At 29.6% G+C, this 22,795-nt stretch overlaps 1 protein-coding gene across 1 annotated transcript; it reads left to right on the top strand.

The window, feature by feature from the left end:
• The first annotated feature begins 12,838 nt into the window (after positions 1-12,838).
• On the top strand, positions 12,839-16,914 carry LOC112513253 (gibberellin-regulated protein 6-like). Its single transcript, XM_025119465.1, has 3 exons — positions 12,839-12,962; positions 13,804-13,864; positions 16,462-16,914. The coding sequence occupies exons 1-3, from the start codon at positions 12,900-12,902 to the stop codon at positions 16,641-16,643; spliced, it is 306 nt and encodes a 101-aa protein (XP_024975233.1). The 5' UTR covers positions 12,839-12,899; the 3' UTR covers positions 16,644-16,914.
• The last annotated feature ends 5,881 nt before the right edge of the window (positions 16,915-22,795 follow it).

The raw sequence follows: 22,795 nt of genomic DNA, 5'->3' as shown, positions 1-22,795 counted from the left end.
TACCTTACTTATATTAGAACTTAATTAACGTTTAATTATTTAATTAATAATATTAAAACTATGATCATCCTCGTACTTTGATGAGGATCACAATCATTAGCTAATCCAAATTAGAATCTTTTTAATAATATATTACTATTTTAGTTTTAGTTTATTGCATGAAAAAGTAATCTATTTTAACTTGATTCTTATTTTATGTAATGTAATTTTAAAATTTTCATTTTGATATCTAAAATGTAAAGTTTTAAACATTTAAGTAACCGGTTGAAACATTAACTGGTTATCATGCTTATGTGGTATCTAACTTGTGTTATTTGCTGTTCAACCTGATTTCATCCTATCACGCGCTACATCAGCATGGTAAACAGTTAATGCTTCAATTGGTTTACCTGGGTACTTAAATGTTTTAAAATTTTACATCTTCGTGACAAAGTGGAAGTTTCGAAAGTACGATACCCAAAATAGTAATCGAGTTAAAGTACGTTTTTTTTATGCAATTTATCATTTGTTCTAAAATAAGTGTTAAAAGTTAATGTTGACTTTCGAGTCCTATTCTTCGGATAAAGAAAATTTATCTGATTTTCTCTCGATAATTAAGGGTAAAATTGTTGTTTTGGTTATTTTGAAAAATGTAGTGATTATAAATTTCTAAAATTCTGTGCATTTTTTACTGTGGAAATAATAGCTTCTGATAATAACTCTTACAGTTATTACAATATATAGAGTTCTCAAATGACTAAACCCATTTTTTTACAATTATATTTAATATTTTATTAAATAAAAAATCTTGTTTAGAGTAAATTATGTTTTTCATCCCCTTGGTTTATTAAAAATGGTTGTGTTTTTTAAAATTACGGTTTTTGTCAATGAGTTTTATAATTAATTATTGTTTTTCTACTTATAATTTATAATTTATTGTTGTCTTTTATTCCTCATACTTAAAAACAACAGTTAGAGTTTGTTTGGCAGTTGTTGAATGGTTTGATGCAAAGTGATTAAGAGACTCTCATGATATAATGCAAAATGAAATATAATTGTTTGGTAATTATTTACAACGAAATTAGGACACTGAATGGTTATGGAAGGTCCAAGATACAAAATCATTCAAAGGGTTTTAGAATTATTATTAAAATGTAAACAAACAACCTAGTTTTTACAACGAAAATAACAATGAATTACAAACCATATAAAAATTGTAATTTCAAAACCGGATGGATAAAAACCTCAAAGTAATTTTAATTAATATATAAATTAAAAAATTAATTAATATTAATATTAATATTAATATATTGGAATTTGGAGGCAGCTTTATATCTCAATCTCACTTGCCACTTTACTAAAATAAGCACTTTATCTTTTATCTTATCCCCAACTAATTTCTTCATATTTTATTTAATAAAAAAACAATTATTTTTTTATTTAATATATTTTTAAATAACATTTAAACAAAAAATTGTAATTGTTGGCATTTTCAATGATTAGGGTATAAACGAGCCGATCTTTTAACGAGCTACCCAGTTCGAGTACAAACTCGAGCTTAATAGTTTTCGAGTTCAAGTCGATATCGATCATAAAATACAGCTCGGTTGACTTAACGAGTTGAGCTTTGTAATATCAATGTTCGATTTGACTCGTTCGAAAGCTTAATTAGATTATACTAGTGGAGTCGAGCTGAGCTGAATCATTCGAGCTGAGCTGAATCATTCGAGCTGAGCTGAATCATTCGAGCTAAGTTGAATCATTCGAGCATACTCATTGAGCTTGAGTAAATAAAAAAGGTTAATCAATCTCGAATTCGAGCTCATAAACGAGCATCAAGCTCCAGCTCAAACATTGAAAAAACATAATTTAACATTAATTACATTATTAAAATATTTTATAATTTTTAAGTTATATAAGAATAATAATAATAGTAATTCAATCTCACTGATAGAAATAGATAAAAGAAAATCAGTTTTCTCTTATTACATTAAGGGTCGTTTATTAGACGCTTACCAGTAAAATTCACCGTCCTCACTTATCTTATCAGTACCATTCTCAACCAGCAAAATAGATTGTTGGTAAACATTTATTACCCGGTATATATTTACCGAGAAAAAGTCACCACCCTTACTTACCCAGTAAAAGTTTCAATCCGTATCAGTCTTTACTATACTCACCCAGTAAAGTAAGTGACCCGGTAATCGTTTGGTAAACGACCATTTAGTTGATCTAAATTTACAATTTTCTTGATAATAAAGAACAAGTCAAAGACCTTCCAGCCTAGTGGTAAAGGCTTGGGCATGACATAGTCATGAACCCAAGTTCGAGCCCTGGGAGGGGAGTGTTGGCGACATTTAAGTGGGGCCATGTTTAGCCTCCAAATTTGCCGGGGATTAGTCGGGCTTTGGCCTGGACATCCTTACAAAAAAAAAAAAAAAAAGAATTTACTGAAAGTAAATGTATACCAAAATCTTTATTTTCTCTATTTTAATGAATTTATTACAGATATTTTATTCTATTTTATTTACCAAAAATTTGTATTTTTTTAGATACCAGAAAATATTATTTTAATTATTTGGAAATATATTTTAATTTATAATTATTTATTCCAGGTTAACTTTTTGTGTTTAAATAAAAAAAAGTTAAAAATTTACGCTACTTTTGTTTCAAAGTTTGTTTGAAAAGATTATTTAAATAGGTAACGTATTTTAAATTAATTTCTATTTTGTATAACTTACTTTCAAATTTTTTATTTTGATACATAAGATGTAAAATTTTAAACATTTAAGTATCCGGATAAACAGTTGAAGAATAAACCGGTTACCATGTTGATGTGGCGGGTGATGTGGTATACGACTATACGGTTAATGTTTATGCAAATAATACTGAGTTGGATACCACATCACTCGTCACATCAACATGGTAACCGGTTAATGTTTCAACCGGTTATATGTGTACTTAAATATTTAAAATTTTACATCTTAAGTAACAAGATGTAAGTTTTGAAAGTGCGTTAACCAAAATATAAATCAAGTTAAAGTACGATATATTTTATTCATGCAATTTGCCCTGTTTTAAATACATTTACTGTTTCTGTAATTTTTACGTGAACACATATTTTTTAATGAAAAATAATATAAAAAAAAACGTAAAAACATATTTATCACATGTGATAACACCTAATGGTGTGGGGATGATTTGGCCCGTGTCTAAAGCTCGCCAACATATCTGATCCGCATCACTTGTCTCTTACATGTGATTTACTATTGTAAAAAAACCCTTTTCATGTCTACGTAAAAATTAAGACATTCTGTGCATGCGTGCAGGGGGCGGGGGCGGGGGCGGGCGTGTGTGTGTAGGGAAGGGTTCAATATTTTCATATCTATGTAAAATTTAGGGGTCGTTTACTAAACGTTTATCTAGTAAGTACTTACTGGGTAATTTTCTTTACCGTATGAACATGGCAAAAGTCAAAAATCTTACCCGGTAAGAGTAATGATAAAGACGAAAAGTCTTACTCGGTAAGTGAATGTGATGATCTTTACCCAGGTAAGCGCTTACCGGATAAATTGTTGCATACGATATCATTTTAATGTAATACAATCTTATCTGGTAAAATAAATTACATTGTTAACTCGTAACAGTAACAACTTACCGGGTAAGCATTTAGGTAAACGGCCCCTTAGACATTCTCGTACAAGTGATTTATACGAATGTGATAACACTTATGACCACGTCGTTTTATTTTAAGTCATGGTTTTAGAATTGTTGAAGGAGCAGTTAAATATTAAATAAATATTTATCCCTTTTAGGAATATCTGAAGCATGTCGGGGTTAAATAGGAAAAAACTGCAAATCACATAACGAACCTGCAAAAACGACAATTGTGGACATGATGATCACTGTTTTTTTTATTTATTACAGCATTATCACAACAAAATCACATCATAAAAAGTTTTTGATTTATCAATGCGTTATCACAACAAAATCTCGTATTCGATGATACTAATTACATTTAGAAGATAAAAACAAATCTAATATAACAGAATATTGTCGATGTTTTTGAAGGATTCAAATTTCGTGAAAAACTTTCGAATTAAAGGGGTTTGGAAAGATTTGAAATATTTGGAATGCAATTAAATTTCATTTTCTTTATAAATAATTTATAAAAACAAATTATAGCAGAATCTTCCTGATTGCAAACGCCAATATGGGATTCACCAAAGATGTTACAAATACCCCACCCTTTTGGAGGAGTTATCATACCCGATGAGGTTTGCCTCACTATCTCGATGGTAAAAGAATCATCTCTGATACCATTTGTAACACAGTAAAGCCCAAAGCAACATGTTGGTCCAATAACTTCTAATCCAACCTAAAACCATTGTGGAAATTGTTGATAACTCACTACTTGAGGCTTATAAAAAGCTCATAAATCTCATTTTCGATCTATTTGGGACGAGTTGTTATATTTGAGGGATTCAAAATTCAGAATATCTCTCAAATCAAAAACAAATTCTAATGAAATTCAATTCAAAATCCCTTGAAATTAAGGGTGCTCATGAGTCGGATTGAAGACATTTGAACAACCCAACTCAATGTTTGCGGTTTTGAAAAATCTTAATCAAACCAAAATGTAACCCAACCCAAACCGTACGGGTTGGTCAAGGTTAGTATGATTGATACTTTGCTACATTAAAATATTCTCATAACCTTGAATATATGATTTTTCTACTCATAATTTATTTTTCATCATTAACCATTTGATATGACTTATTCATGTTTTTTAAATCCATAATATATGTTCACATTTACATATATATATATATATATATATATATATATGTTCACAATTACTTAACATATATATGAATGAGTTATATAGAGATGGATAATAGATTAAAAAAACATGTATATGAAGAGCATACATGATTGTGTAATTTGTCTAATGTACATATTAATAGAAACTCAACAATCATATTAAATTCAATAAGAAAAAAGTTATCGGGTTGACTCGAGCTCAAATAATAGTAACTTATATCATCCTAATACCTATGGTTTAAAATTTTTACAACTTGATTAGACATTGGGTTGCTTCAGATTGAATTAATTAACAAGATTTTATTATTTTTGTATTAAATTAAAATAAATAAAAGTGAAAATTGAGGTGGAAAGAAAAGGCTGAAATAAATCATAATTGGTTAATGTTTTTAGGGACAGGGCAGTGTGATGGCACCTCCACGTGACTTTTTTTCACCAGAACATAACTTTCCTAGTATTCACTTTACACCCTTTTACTTTTACTGTTTATCACTTTTAACCCCATTTTTTGAAAATTTTCTTTAAATAGAAAAACTTTAATAAAGTCAGAACCAATGCTTGCACCATATAAAAGCATGATAATGCATTCATGATTAATTATAAGTGGAAAGAGATTCAAAGTGGACAACCGGTTAAGCCAGATATTCGAACAGAAGCAACCAAATCCAGTTATACATCATCACATGTGATTCTACACACTGATCATGTAAGAATGTTGTCGTTGTGTATGTACCCACGTGTGATTCTATACACAAATACATACAATCCGTTTCTGGATGTGAAATGTATCAGTTGAACGACCCTGTATATGTGCATCCCATGCATAATCATATGTGAATATGTACAAGTATCATTAGGTTGATATATTTCACATACGTGAACCAATGTGTTTTTCGTACACATCACATGTGATTGGTGATGACAACATTGTTATTTACTTAACTATGTTCCTGCTATTTTTAGTATTTTATTAGACGAGGTTCACGCATATAATCTAAGCTCATACTATATAGGTTGATGGTTCAATTGAATCAGCTCGGTTTAGACTATCGTTCAACAACTGACTAAACCAGTTATGACATCGTAAGCTTTCTTGTAACCGTTTATTACATGTGAAGACAAAAGACGTGTGTAATAATAGCCATCCCTTATACGTAAATTGTTCTTCTATCAATTTTGCTATTTGATTTACCCATTTATCACTAGCCCTGCAAGTTCCACGTCTGCCACCTGCGGATCTAGTTAAAAGACAAAAAAAAAAAAAATCAAATTGTAGACCTGATCGTCGCAATTGTAAACCTGGGTCAAATCTGATAATTATTTTCTTGTCTTTTAGCTGGGTTTGCAAGTTGTGAAAGTGGCACTTACAGCAATAGTGCTATTTGGATAAATATTGGAGAATAATGACTAGAATATCAATTTATATGAGAAAATGCTATTTTATATTTGAGTTATGTATTTTATATTGTTTTATATATTAAATAATTATTATATTAAAGTATTATTAGTTTTTAAAAAAATAATATTTTCAAAAAAAAGCATTTTGGTCATTTACCAATATTTCATTCAAATTCCAAAATTACATTATGTGAACCAAACAGACAGATTTCATTTCAATGTTTATTAACCAAACAGATTGTCAAATCTGAGAACATTTCATTCAAATTCCTTCAAAGTCAAATTCTTTTAACAGATTTTATTTCATCAAAAAACATTATGTGAAACAAACGCCACCTAAGTACTCTTTCCATTCAAAAAAAATGTCCACAATGAAAAGGCACTTTGTTTTAAAATTGCATACTTATTAAACTTTTTAATTAACAAACGGACAATTTTACCTTTAATTATAGAGATAGAGAAGAAGAAAAATTCTCCCTCTCATATTTAAGAGTAAATTGGGAAAATAAACATTTACTTTTAGAAATAGACACTTATTTAAAAACAAACTAAAACAGTAATATAAACATTTATTTTGGGACAGAAGAAGTATAATATTTTTTTATTAATATGGATATTCAACCTGCTATGCGAGCCGATTAATCTCAGGGCGACCACCCGCTTTGCGGGCAGCCCGGAGTCACCGTATTTGGACCTCCGTGGCCATAAAGGGGATTTTTATTTCTCATTCGATTCGAACTTGAAACCTCCAGAAACTTTTGACCTTTGGAGTCTAAGCTCAAACCAATCGGACACCACCCATATGGTTAATTTTCTTTTTTAAACATATTTACATCTGATTTCCTACTTTAAAAAAAAGAATGATAAAATACGTTGAACATGCTCTACAACAATTTAAAATAATTTAAAAAAAAACCTAATTTTTAAATTTAAAATTTAAAACCAGAAATATGAACTTATCATGGGCCCATTTCATAGAAGGCCCAATTTTTTTGCTTGTTTGAATTCTAGGCCCATAAAGCTTTCTCATGGGCTTCAATGTTTCATTTTGGACAACCCAATAAGCCCATTTAAAATTGACTAGGCCCATTTTGTATGAGACACATTATCTACATGTACTCATTAGTAGCAAATATATCCAAAGGTTTTGCTCCATTTTATTCTCTACAATATTGAAACCATGGAATTTGCCAAATAGCCATATTGGGAATTGCATAGACAAAGAGACTCGATACGGTGTAAACGGGTCGAGCTTTTAATAAGCTTAGTAATTCTCGAACTCGAGTCGATCTCGAACATAAAATATAGATCGTTTAACTTAACGAGTCAAGTTTTATAAGTAGTGATGGAAACGGGCGTCCCCAAACCCCATTTAACCTCCTGTCGCTGACGTCGCCCCCACTAATCCCCGACGGCTTCCTGGAACCTGTTGAGTACCTGTTTAGTAAAAATAATGTAATTTTAAATTAAAATTCATAATGAATTATTACTACATTAATTAAATAATACTGAAAAACAAATATAGTTATCGTTTAATAATAAATATACACATATATACATATATATTTATTTATACACACACTATATACATATATTAAATAAAATAAAATAAAATAAAATAAAATAATCGGGTAAGATTAAGGGCGGGTAATGCCATCCCCGACTCAGCTTTAGGTATAAAAATAGATCCCTGTCCCCGCCCTGTTACCCGTCAAAACGGGGTATCCCCGCCTGGTTAACGGGTAAAATATCCATCTCTATTCATAAGAATAATGTTTGACCTGACTCGTTCGAAAACTCGTTTAAATTTCTCTAGCCGAGGCATTCTTGCATATACTTTTTCGAGCCAAACATGATCAGATGTTATTAAATCATACGATAAATATAAAAATTATCAACTTCGAGCAAGTAAACAAGTTAGTCGATCGTGAGGTCGAACCCATAAACAAATCGAGTTCGATAACTCAAAATTTATTCGAGCTCGAGCCTAATATTTTTTCGAGTTGAGCTTGAAATAATTTACTATTCAACTCGTTTTACAGCCATAACCCCCCCCCCCCCCCCAAAAATATAATATAACACTTGATGTTATCAAACTTGACTTATATATTTGGAGGTCAAAATGTTGGTCTTTGTATCTCTAATATTAGTATTTTAAATATATATATATATATATATATATATATATACACTATATTATAAAACATTCGATAAAAACTATTTTTTATGCATAAAATATTGTATATTGATGCATATTACTTAAAGTTCAATATTACAACTAAATTATGCATAAGTACAATTTATTAAAAATTCATGTTTGAATTCGTGTAATTAACTGCGGATAAACATAATCAAATAGAGGATAAACATCTCATTTTAGATATAAAAAATCCAAAACATAATTAAGATAATCATTGAGTTCTAACTGAATACTTAATTATTATCTTAAATAAATTATTTTACTAAACCAAAAATACATTAGTTCATTTTTAAATTTCAGTTAAATTATAATAAAAAAATGAATTAAAGAAAATTACACAAAAACAATAACTTCTAAATAGTTAATTTGATATTAATATTGCTTATTTTTTTCAAAATTTTATAATATCTTTAAATTTATATTTCATTCAAAATATCTTTAAATTTATATTTCATTCAAAATTTTATAATATCTTTAAATTTATACTTAATTGTATATGATCCTATAATTGACCATTAAGCTACTTTTAGCAAACTAATCGATGACTGATAAGTTAATTGATAGCTGATTAAAACTAGCTTATAAGCATGAAAAATGACTAAAAAATACATATTGAAAAAAATTTATAAAAAATTCATGATATAATTTAAATAAATTTCTAATAGTATAACATGTAATTGATACAAACAATATAGTAAAGAAAAAAAATATATAACATGTCAAAACAAATTTTAGAAAAAATCTACTGTAATCTATGATTTTAAATAATCATTTTTATTATTATCAGAAGCCAAATAAGCATTTCATTCTACAGTAATGATTATTTAAAATCATAGACTACTGGTTAATTCTTTTTTTTCTTTCTATTTTTATTATTATAAAAAGCCGAATCGTTGGGTCAAAATCACCTCAAATTTGGACTTTTCTAGGGCTATTTGGTCTATATCAGATGTAATATATGATTTTTACTCTATTAAATAAGATACATGTGGGATCCCTCCGTATCTTGTAAATAAATTCACCTTAAATTGTGGTAATTAATTAAAGTAAAAGTAAGTTTCGTTTGTTTATAATAAAGTGAAAGTAGTGTTTTAAAAAAGTAGGATGGTGGATGAGGAGGTGGTGAAAGTAATAAATGGGAGTCATGAATCAATGCCATGGTCAACATCTTCTATTTAATTTTTTTTGGATGATTTTAAGGGTGTTGTTGTCTTATATATATATATATATATATATATATATATATATATACACACACACATATAATAGGGGTGTTCAAAAACCCGATTAATCCAACTCAATCTAACGCGAAATAATTTAATCAGAAGCAACCCGACATCTAATCGGGTTGTAACAAATTTAAACCGTAAGTATTGGGTTACTATTATTTGAACTCAATCCAACCCGATGAACCTGATATTCTTTTATTTATTGGATTTAATATAATTGTTGAATTTATATTAATATATACATTAGACAATTACATTATTACGTACGCTCTTCATATACACATGTTTTCAATCTATTCACATATTTAAATAACTTATTCGTATATATGTTTAGTAACTGAAAACGTATATGTATAGATTGAGAAATTAATTGAATGTGATATATGTAAGAAGTATGGATATGTTGTATCAAATGGTTGTTGACGAAAAAGAAATTATGAGTAGATAAATAACACAAGTTATAAGAACATCTTAATGTATCAAAGTGTCAACCCGACCAACCCGTACGATTTGGGTTAGGTTGGGTTAAGATTTTTAAAACCGCAAACATTGGGTTGGGTTAAGATTTTTAAAACCGCAAACATTGGATTTAAGAGTGTTTTCGCGTTTTCGTAACGGATGTATTCTCGTTTGAACATCCACCTATACATATATAGGACTTTCTTTTGAGAACTCATAAAATTGTGATAACCTCGAGAACTAGTACATCGTGTGATATTCATATGATTTTTCTTCATCTAATATTATGATTTAAAATACCGATTAACATATATTTGTTTAACATGTATTTGTTTCATAATCTAAACATTTTTAACCTCTTTATCTGATAATTTGAACCTTTTTAACATGTGATAATTTGAAATTCTTTTAAGTAAACATATTATATTTTTTTTATATATAACTATTTTATTTGTATTAATTAACATATWATATTATTAGATATTTGTTTTAATATACTGTAAAATATTATAATTAACTAATTTTAATGTTATTTACATTTTTCATCTAGTTTATCATCCAATTATCTTTTTTCATACATCCGACACTAAAATACAAATAATTAACTAATTTTAATGTTATTTACATTTTTCATCTAGTTTATCATCCAGTTATCTTTTTTCATACATCTGACACTAAAATACAAATAATCCCTAAAAAGAGAGCATATTATTATAAGAGATAGTCCTGAAGTCTGAAATATGGATCATTAAGATTGTTTGTTTTTATGTCTGATGCCTGATATCTGAATCGGTTAAACTAGTGCAAAAATATAAAAGATATGTAGTTTTTTACAAAAGTTAAAAGATGAATAGTAACAAATCTATTTCAGCTCTCAAAATATGAACCATGTGATAGATGGTTTATTAGGATTAAGAGGTATCAACAGATACATTTACCATTATTAATTTCAGTGACATTTAGAGCTTTTAAGCTCTTATAAACAAACACTATTAATATTCAAATGTCTGAATAAATCATATTTCAGAGGTAATTTTGAAAAAAAACAACAAACATGCACTATGTTCCCAATTTTTTTTGCTTTATTCTCGTTCTTCATTTATATGTTGTTACTGTCTAGCGTAAATTTAATTGCAACAAAAGAATCAGATTAAGTTATACGTATAAAACTAAGCAATAAACCTGTATTTTTTAAGATAATTTTGGGAAAAGTTGCTCAAACCACTAGATTAGAGAACGGTCAATAACGATCGAGCAGCCTAAGCCACATGGTGAAAAATTAAACGTGTTTTTTAAAGTAGTCTAGTTGATATACGATTATATATGCTAACATGATAAATGTGTAAAAGATGAAAAAGTAAGGAATATAAAATAACTTAATTAAGGGGTCATTTACCAAATGCTTACATGGGTAACCGCTTACCAAGTCACATTACCTTACCGGATGAATATGATAAAACCCAATAATTATACCCAGTAAGAGCGAAGACAAGTACCGAGAGTTTTACCCAATAAGTGATGACAACGACTCTTACCACGTCTAGCGCTTACCGGATATAATGTCGTTTTGGTGGACTCAAACCTTACCCGGTATGTAAATGATAATGTTGATTTTTACCAGTAAGCACTTACCAGGTAAGTGTTTAGGTAAACGGCCCCTAAAATGTAATTTAAAAACTAAAAATGATGAGATTTCACCGTTGAATTTTGTTTGTGAGGGAAAATAGGTAGCAGAAGGGGGTATGTTAGCAACTCCCATTGTCAAATATGATCTATTCATCAGCTACTTTATCAGCTAAAACAACTAGTTTATCAGATAATTTAACAAACATGGCCTAAAACTACAAATCTATAATAAAAAATACAAATGAATAAAAGAGACAAAATAAGAAGATATTGAGTAAACTACGTTTTTGGTCCCTACAGTTTATTGAAAGTTGCTATTTTTGTTATTGTACTTTTGAAACTACGATTTTCATCCCTATAGTTTACAATATACTATTGTCTTCATCGTTATGATTACAATTTATTGTTATTTTCATCTATCATATTTAAAGATCAACATTAAGAATGAAAACAACAATGAATTGAAAATCATAGATATGAAAATCGTAATGTCAAAACTACAAGGATGAAAATCATAATTTAACAAACCACAAGGATGAAAAATGTAATTCACTCAAAGATATATCATGTTGCACTATACAATTTAATTGAGACGGAGTCATTGGCAAACCGTTATATTAGTACAAACTTTGCAAACCAATCCAAATTGTCCATATAGTCTAATTAATATATAATTCAATGAATATATCAGTTGTTTCTAATATAAAACGTTGATCATAATAAATGAACTCTTGTATTTTTTTGATAAATATCCAAATCATAATAAATAAACTGTAAGTCTGTAATTAGTACAAACTATAAAATACAAAAATATTTTTATGAGGTTTGGTTTATGGTTTGAGGGGCTAAAACCACCCAAACCGGACAACGAACACTCTAACAAAAATAACAATAAATTACAAATCATAGGGATAAAAACTGTAATTTTTAAACAACAGAGACAAAGTTGCAATTTTTAGAAGAACACAGGGACTAAAAATGTAATTTACTCAAAAAAGTGATCCATCCAAAAATATCTGCAAAGAAATGATTTTAAACAAGACGGGAGATAACATCCTCACATGATCCAAATATAGACCAGCATGCAGCCTATCATCACCCACCATACACACAGAATGTTGCTATAAATACCACTTTCCTCCCTCGCGCTCATAACTCATTCCACCATCAAACCACCCATCGCCATGGCTAAGTTCTTCGCTATCCTGCTTTTGGCTCTGCTCGCCATCTCCATGCTTCAATCCACTGTAAGTTTATGGCAATCAATCGTTCATTACCATGATCTTTGAATCTCTCATTATACTATACACACTTTCAATTCGTTTTCAAATGTTCGATTTAGCTTCTTCGAACGTAATCGATGTTTTGTACAGTTAATTGGTGTTTGGTAGTTAATGTGATCTGAGTTTTGGTACTGTTCGTCTTCTCCATGGTTCAACCTACTGTAAGTTTATCTAATCGATTTTTGATTAGCGATTTAGTGTGATTGATTATACTATTCACACTGCGAATCTGTATATATGTTGTGAAATTTTCGATTTAGGTTCTTCGAATGTGTTTATATAATGCAATGTGTTGTCATATATTCGATTTAGCTTCTTCGGTTGTAATATGATATTTACACAGTTAATCGGTATTTAAGCGGTAGTTAGTCTCTGAACTAGTTTGGGCATTGTTCATCATCTCGATGCTTTAGCTCACTCTAAATTTATGCATTCAGTTGTTAATTAGCGATTTAGCGTGATTGATTATACTATTCACTCTGCAAATCTGCAATGTATTGTGAAATATGTTCTTCGAATAAAGTTTATAAGGTTAACTAGTATTTGGTAGCTAGTGTGATCTAAATTTTGGTGCTGTTCGTCATCTCCATGCCTATACTCATTGTAAGTTTATCGAATCTACTGTTGATTAGCGATTTAGATACTGCAAACAATGTGGAATGTTCGATTTATATTATTCGAACATGATGTAAGTTTATATAATTAATTGGTTGTTTGTGTGATCTAAGTTCACGAACTGCATTGTGTTGTGAATAGATTGATTTAGGGTCTTCGAATCTGATCTGGTTCGTTATCGTTTTTTTAGGTATCTAAGAAAGGAGGGCATCATCACCATGGATCCGGCCCTGGAAGTTTGAAAAGCTCTCGTAAGTTCCAACTGTTTTTGCTTTCACATTTTTTAAACTTGGATTCTCCATCATATCAGAGTCGTTCATCTTATCGTCGATGCAACTGAACCATGAACTATTAACCATTAAACTTAGTTATTTGCAAAAAGTATATAAATAAATTCAGTTATGGTGGTTCCAAAATCAATGAATACATTGATTAGAAAATGTTAAATCCGTTTGATTCTTCCTTCTACCTAGGCTCTGTTAACAAGAATGCTTCACAAAACTCAACCATTTTTCTATTAATTTTTCTTTAGATTTGTCATTTAGAGGGTGTTTGAGTATGTTTGTGTGGTCTCGAGGACCTTAAATTATAATCGAATACATCATTTGTTAAACACTTAGAACATATCTAATATATTATTTAAAATAAAGATTTTAGAGGATTTTTTTTTGAAGTATAAGTCTATAAGAGATGAAAGATGAAGTTCTCGGAATTTAGATAACTCTTAAAAAATATTCCCAAAGATTATTATTTATTCTTCTTGATGAATGAGAATCCTTAAAATTAAATATATATGAGAGATGAATAATATTTTATGAAATGTATTTAATATTTTAATAATATATCAGGCAAATTACATGAATAAGTAACGTAATTTAACTTGATTTCTATTTTGGGTAATRTAYTTTYAAAAYTTTTATTTTGGTACCTAAGATGTAAAATTGTAAATATTTAAGAACCCGGATAACCGGTTGACGCATTAACCGGTTATCTTGCTTACGTGGCGAGTGATGTGATATTCAACTCAATATTATTTATTGACGTGGTTAGTAACATTAATTTTTTTAATCTAAAATTAGTTTTCAACCGGTTATCCGTTAAATATTTACAACTTTATATCTTGGGTACCAAAATGAAAATTATAAAAGTACGTTATCCAAAATATAAATCAAGTTAAAGTACGTAACTTTTTCATGCAATTTGTTCTAATATATTTTATATTGTAATCTCCAAAATAGAGAAATTAATGAAGATGAATATAAATTTTCTTTAAAGGTTTTTACTTTTAATTTTTTTATTTAAAAAATGTCTTGGAGATGCTATTATACATTTATTTATTAATATCATCCTCACATACATTATAATCATAACACATTTGTTAATGATTTTAAATGATTATCTATGAAAGAATTAATTTTTATTCTTTTCTACCTTTAAGAATCATTAAAGTTAAATGTATATGAGAGATATTGTTTTATGAAATGTATTTAATATTTTAATAACATATTTCATATTGTAATCTTCAAAAGTAGGGGAGGATGAATATAAATTTTCTTTTAAAGATTTTAAATTTTAAATTTTTTATTTTCAATAATCTATTACAGCTGCTCTTATATATCTATTTATTAATAGCATCCTCACATACATTATTATCAAAACTCATTTGTTAATGATTTTAAATGATTTTGACCTAAACAAGTATACATGTAGCAAGATCCTTTTATATACATTTTAGATTTGATTATAACATCAAAAAATTTAGTATTTGCGAGGACATTAAAACTATATTTTTTTAGAAAAAAAACTTTTTTAAAAAGTAATCTAACATATTTAAAAAAGAAAAAAAAAATATAAGACATGATTTATTGATTGAGACAATAATATAAAAAGTGTGTATAATGTAAAAAAAGATGATCATGCATCCTCTTTTATGTCAAAATCATATCAAATTATAAAATATAAATCTTGGTATTGCTTTGTCCGACTAGAAAATTAGTAGATATAAATGCATTTAACAATATAGATGAAGATTGTGTGAGGATAAAAGTTAAAGTGAGAAACGTAACAAATGATTTATACCTTGATAACTTTTAATCTAAATGTTGTTTGGTTACCTTTAATAGTTACATTAAGAGACAACCCTGAATTGTTAAGAGAGGAATCTTGTTTGACAAAAAAAAAAAATCTGACTCCTAATGATTCTCAAACTCTCTGAATGATTTTATATCGTTGGCCTTCCTTAACCATTCAGCACACTAATTTCATTGTAAATAATTACCAAACAATTATATTTTATTTTGCATTATATCATGGGAGTCTCTTAATCATTATGATCCCTTAATTATTTAGCATTAAACCATTCAGCAACTGTCAAATTGTCTCTCACTCCCATGTTAAGAATTGTGTGTCTTACAGAATTAATATGATGTATTTTATTAAAATTGATTTTCAACTAAGATTAATTTAAAGATGAATATCTCTTCTTTATCATAAATTTTATTAAATCGAAATACAACCCACAATATGTAAAAAAACATGTATTGATGTTGATGTGTGTGAAGAAGAAATTCATAGATAAAGATGCATTAAACAATGTATAGGAATACATTTAGCCCACCCATTACGGGGGATGCCATTAGCACTCCCCTATATAATATATGTGAATGTATTTAATAATAAGTAGCCGTCCATTTAGCAAACCAAGCTATAAATGTTATGGTCAAAGTAGAGTTTGAAATAAGTGACTTTTTCAGCTTTATTACTGTTGACTGATTGGTTAGGTTGATTTTAACGAAAAGCTATCATAGTGTTTTTGTTTGACCTTATTCCTATATATTGTTTTTACCAGAATGCCCCGGACAATGCATAAGGAGATGCAGCAAGACACAGTACCACAAACCATGCATGTTTTTCTGTCAGAAATGCTGTGCAAAATGCCTTTGCGTACCCCCGGGGTATTATGGTAATAAACAAGTCTGCCCTTGCTACAATAACTGGAAAACTAAGGAAGGAGGTCCAAAATGCCCCTAGATTTCATTTCAATTCTTTTCACTTTGAAATCAGTTTTATCAGACTATATGGTTAGCAGCAGGGGTGTTATGGTCTTTTGGCTGAGTAAGGGGTGTAATGGTGACTATTTAATGTATTGGGGTCCATTTGAATTAAAAGCTGAAATGGATGAATGAGTATGTAAACTAGTAGTTTGATAGGGTGGGGACTCCAACATGTGATTGAAGCCCAACTTGCCCCTCTTACACATTTTAATTCTAATGAAATATCTCTATCTACCTCTCCTTTTTCTTAAAGCAATTCTTATGCATTGTTTAAAATTGTTTTAGTTGTTTTTTTTTTTAATTAAGTTTTGTATGAATAAAGTTATTTATATTAGATTGTAAATATTTTTGTTTTAAATGTTTTTTTCATAAATAGGAGCGTGTTTTATAATTAGGATGAACAAACTTATATAAAATTTGTCTTTCTGCATAAACTGTTTTCTAAAAACTTATTGAATAAGTCATTTTCTATATCATTTGTCATTAAATTCATTAAGCTGTTAACAGACAAACGCTTTTGGTGTTTGGTTTAAGTTGGGAATGAAAAACTAAATTTTGGTCGTAGGAGAATGAATTCATTATAATATATTAAACTTATCAATTTCTTTTATTTTCATTATTTATTTATTGTTTAGTACTTATCAAACATCACTTACGACTTGTGCTTATTTTTTTCTTCTTACGATGTGTGTTTAAGCGAGAACACTATTATTTTATAAAAATAAGCAAATATCTATATCGCATGCGTTACTGTAGTCGTTCATACGTAATACTAAATGAGAAATGTGCGATGATTCCACCTGGATTATGGCGTTCTGGTCAAGCCTTATGAGGATGTAGTGGGAAATCGCATCTACTTTGGGTTTTGAATATAGGTGTTGTTGAAAACTCAAGGTTAGCATGGAGGTTCATATGCGATGTATCCAAGTTATTTGTGGTTGCTCGGGGGTATCAGTCGTGTGCGTAAGTTGGTCTAAAAACTCATGGTTACCCAAAACAACATAAATGTGGACCATTTTTTATGCAACATAACACCACCATGTCGTGTCATGTCCACCATCACATGTGATATAACCATTTTCATAAAAGGATGGTGTTCTATTTTGAACTTATTACTGTTTTATTTAATTAGAGTACTCGCATTAACTTTACGACACTTTCTCTCTCTTTTACAAGGACATTAAAGTTAAAGGAAAAACGGTGAAATTTTCTTTGAATAAAAGTAGTAATGTCACCATTTTCTCAATATTCTTTTTCTTTTCCTTTTCACAATTTAAAACTTGATTTGAGCATTTTTTTTTTTCTACGAAGTTTGATTGCAAGTAAAAATATCAAAAATAATATAACTGTCGGTGGAAAAGGGAAGATCAACGAGCGATGTCGAATGCAAACTTGAAATAAAGTGAAAGCATCTCCAACATAATTTCTCCAATAAAAGTTGAAATCTCTAAAAAAACTGCATCGAACTCCAACAAATTCTCCATTTTTGAGAATCCAACATTAATTATAATATTAAAATATTTCATTTGTTTATTAAAATATTATTTCTCTTTGTAAATAATTATTTTTAAAAAAAAATTATTGATAGAAAAAGAAGTTTATTAAAAAAAAAACATCTCTTATATTGTAATCATTTATGGTAATCTTGATATTTGGAGGAAAAAAACTTATATTTTCTACTTTCTCCATTTTAGAGATACTTTTAGAATTGGAGTTCAATTTTAGTTCAAAATCTTCATTTTTTTAATTTTAAAACTGACAAATGAGTTAACAAATTTAATGTTTGTTATGTTGTTTATAACTCAACTAAAATGAACATTCTAACAATCGTCTTCATGATATCTAATTCGTTTAAGATATATATACTTCGTTTACTAAACGTTTGCTCGTTTATAAGGGTCGTTTTCTTCCTGGATGAACATGGCTAGAGCCGAGAATTTTACACAATTAAGAACAATGGTAATGATGGAGAGTATTACCCGATAAGTGAAAGTGACGACTCTTATCCAATAAACGTTTACCGGATAAATTGTGGCATATGATACCGTTTTGATGTAATACAATCTTAACCAATAGAGTAAGTTAGAGTGCCAACTTTTATAGATAAGCTCTTAACAGGTAAGCTTTTAGATAAATGACTCCTTAACGAGAAGAGACATATTTAAATCTCTAATAAACGTACCAGATCTAATACTAAATCCATTTTTCACAATAAATCCTCTCTACTAAGTGCACTCTGTTTTTTTTTTTTTTTTTTTGCATTAATTTAACGTTATGAATATTAAGACATTGATTTGATGTAATACTATTCACCAACATTATTTTTTCCAAAGTTTTGACATTACATGATGCCATGATGGTATTTCAATTTTTATGGTTTACACGTTTTTATTTTATTTTATTGTCTAAGTAACATTTTAGTTAATGATGGTGTTTTGTCCCGACACGATGGAGAACCCGACTCACCTGACCCGAACAGGGATGAGGATTTCCCGTTAAAACGAGTCCCGGAGCTGGTGCAAGGAATCCCTGATAGACTCAAACCAGGGCTGGGTAGCATATCCCCCGACCCGCCCCTACCCAGTATATTTTTATTAATATATTTTATGTAATATATATGTGTGTATCTGTACTACTTTATAAAACAAATTTGAGAAAAGTCTTAAAACAACTTTATATACATAAAAGTACTACCTTTTAATGCACAAAGTCTTAAAGTCTTAAAAACAAGATTAGAAGCTTGATGTACAACTCAATACTTCAATTGCCGGTGATTTCCGCTTTAAAAATTGATTCCAACTATTGAGATAACTATTCATGCTCCAAGAAGACTATTCATTCTCCAAGACAACCTTTCCGTATCGAAGCCTTCAACATGTTACATTATCGATTCAATGTAACAATTCTCTTCTCTCTATACCATTCTTCCGATTGTTCCTTCATTATTCTTCAAAATACTTGCCAACAATTTCTTCTACTTCAACTTCAATTTCAAGCATCTCCACCTCCATCGAGGTAATTTTTATCAGTTTGTTTGTTTGTGGTATATTTTTGTTGAATTTTTGTCATCATGCATCTGTTTTTTTAGATTTGCTTTACATCTACTTAAATTCTAACTTCTTGCTATGTATCTTCATTTGCTATCCAGATAAGCAAAAATGGCATGAAAGTTGTTCGAGGAAATGCTTCAAAGGGGTTTGAATTTGATCAAATTTCAGCCAAATTGGTTATTTAGCTATGGAAAGTAAAAAGTATCAAAGATAAACGTCTCTCATACTATGATTTCTGGAGCAAAGGAATTAAAGAAAACCTAATTGCTTACTTTTGATTGCACATGGACATACTATAATTTATACTTTGTAGCAACCTTGGTGGACCATCCTTGAGAGACACTACTCATTTGACTCTTCAAATAATAGTCTCTAAAATATAATCCAAAAAGGACAATATTGACATTTAATTGACGCTCTTTGCAAATAATTGTGATTCAGTCTTCGGGCAGAGAACCAATGTTTCTGCATATAATGTTATCATACTATGTTTTTAATTCAATGTTGTTGGTTTGGATGGATTTTGCCTGGATATTGTCTTTCTTTTGTGTTTGATATACCGTCCAGTGTTGGATCGAAGAGAAGGGTATTTTCTTTGTCTATATTGATCTCTTAGTAAAAATTACAAATGTTTGTATATATGTATAATGCTTTCAATGTAGAATATGTTACAGTCCAGTGATCAACTCTTTGGTGCATCGCTTCATATTGATTTTGAAAATATAAGAATGGAAATGTACCATGACCAATATGTATCAGCAGACCATATAATGTTAGTTGACAATCCCATTTACTTAATATTTCCCATTCAATTGATCCGATTTTGAACTCTAATCATTTAGATTGCGTAATGTTGTAACTTGTAAAAACCATATGTTTCATATCAGGCTTCTGAAATCGTTCTTTTGACATGTTGCAGGATGACTTCAACGAGCTACATGATGAAAATCTTGCTTCAATCATGAGAAAAGAGAAAGCACACGGGTTTGAATTTCGGGAAAAGAATTAGGTAATTTGGCAGTCTGTTAATTGATATCACAATAACAGTTTTCATCGTATTTCTTTGTTTTTCTTTCTAACAGTAACGACTAATTTCATATGTATATATCCTCAGCACTCTGCTATGCCTCTGAAAATAAAGCGGCTTGCTCCGGAGCCAGAGAGATTTATGTGGGCACTTAATATGGCACAGTCTAGACAGATTTGCTTTAAAATGAGAGTAGGTTCATTAGTTCAGCTTGCAAATATGCTTGCTCTGTATGCAGGTAATATTTTCCACTTATATTTCTTTGGTATCTTATCATGGCTTAAAGAAGATTGATCATATAGGTTTTTTTTTTCACTTTTGCTCTTCTACGTTTTCAATTCTCTTCATCTTTAGTGTATCAATTACAACAATTAGTGCCTGAACTAAATAAGGTTCTCATTTGCCCCTCTATTAAATAGCATGTGTCTTTAGGTGGTGTAATACGAGAGTTGAAGGTAACTTTATTTTGTTTGCTTCTTGAAAATGGCCATGTGCAATATTTTTTATGTTTTAATGGCGGCTCAAAGTTGATCGATTTGGCAAATGAGGAAATTTGTGCAAACTCGTGAACTTAAGATTAACAGTTGTGAGGGATGCACTTTTATGATCCATTCTTGAAGGAGCTTAACATGTAATTTTCTTCCATTTCTTTGATATTTCTTTTTTCTCATTCAATACTCATGTCTTTCGTTGAGTTTTGAGTGTTTGTGTTCTTATTGCTACTCTTGGAGTATGAAGGCTTAGGGGTTGTTTACCTAAATGCTTACCCGGTAAGTGCTTACCGTTAGTAGCCAGCACTATACTTTATTTTTTGGGTAAGATTGTAGTATATCAAAATGGCATCGTATGCAACAATATTTCTGGTAAACCCTTACCCAGGTAAGGGTTATCAGCCTCACTTACCGGGTAAGACTCTTTATCCTTATCATCACTCTTAACAGGTAAGATTCTTGGGCCTTGCCATGCTCGCATGGTGAGGAAAATTGCCTGGTAAGCACCTCCCGGGTAAGCGTTTAGTAAACATCCCCTCAATACTTCTGCCTCTAATTACGAGTTATATGATGAGTAATCTTGTCCACCTTGATTTTGTCGCTTCTATCCAAACAAATGTAGCTTAACTTCCACTAAAAAACAGTAAAATGCTAATCAACTTCTTCCCCAATGAATGATTGATTAGTATGTTTGGCTTATTATAATTGATGTTTGTCTTTATCTACAAGATGATATTTTCTTTTTATTTCTGTAATTGATATTGTTGGCAATGGTTTATGTGGTTTTCCATGATTAAGAAACTTATTAGATCTGTCCTTCTCATTAATCCATGGATAAACAATTAATCTATGAGGTTCATTTGGTGCACACTTGATAAGATAATCCAAGTAGACTCATTGCATTGGAATCACAATCTGTTTTTAGCACAGGATGACACCATTTGACTATAAGAAAAAACTATAAGGGAAAAATTTCAAACAGTGGCCCCGTTTGACTATATGAAAAAAATATACATAATATTTTGCAATTGGGTCTGGGGTTTGATAAAAGTCTTGCACCCCAAATCTACCAAATAAAACTTGTTGTCATTGTAGTTTCAAAATAAATACGGTGGCACACAATAGATTAATACGATTGCACATTTCACGAACATAAATTTTTTTACCCTTCAATGGAGGAATAATATAGTGGCACGTGTCACCTTATGCACCACTATAGGTGTGTCACTGCTTTAGCACTTTGTATGTTTGGGTAATATGTATCTTAGTACATCGTCGATTGCAAGTATTTGTGACACGGGGTATGAAACCACAGGTACAAGTTCGAGTTTTGTCCAAATGGTCCTGATTGTCGGTATGGTCATGCAAAACTACTGGGACCTCCTCCTTTGGTGGAAGAAGTACTACGAAATATTCAACATTTAACTTCCTACAACTATGGAAATTCTAATAGTCTTTGTTCAATTATATAGTATAGATGTTTAACATAAAGATCGTATATTTTAATTGTAATGCAAACCGTATATAACCACAGTAGTAAGAAGAGAAAAAAAAACATGTA

The sequence above is a fragment of the Cynara cardunculus genome, assembly GCF_001531365.2.
Source record: "Cynara cardunculus var. scolymus isolate 2C chromosome LG 5, CcrdV1, whole genome shotgun sequence".
Taxonomy (NCBI): Eukaryota; Viridiplantae; Streptophyta; class Magnoliopsida; order Asterales; family Asteraceae; genus Cynara; species Cynara cardunculus.
The sequence above is the reverse complement of the archived record's forward strand: the minus strand, read 5'-3'. Positions and strand labels throughout refer to the sequence as shown.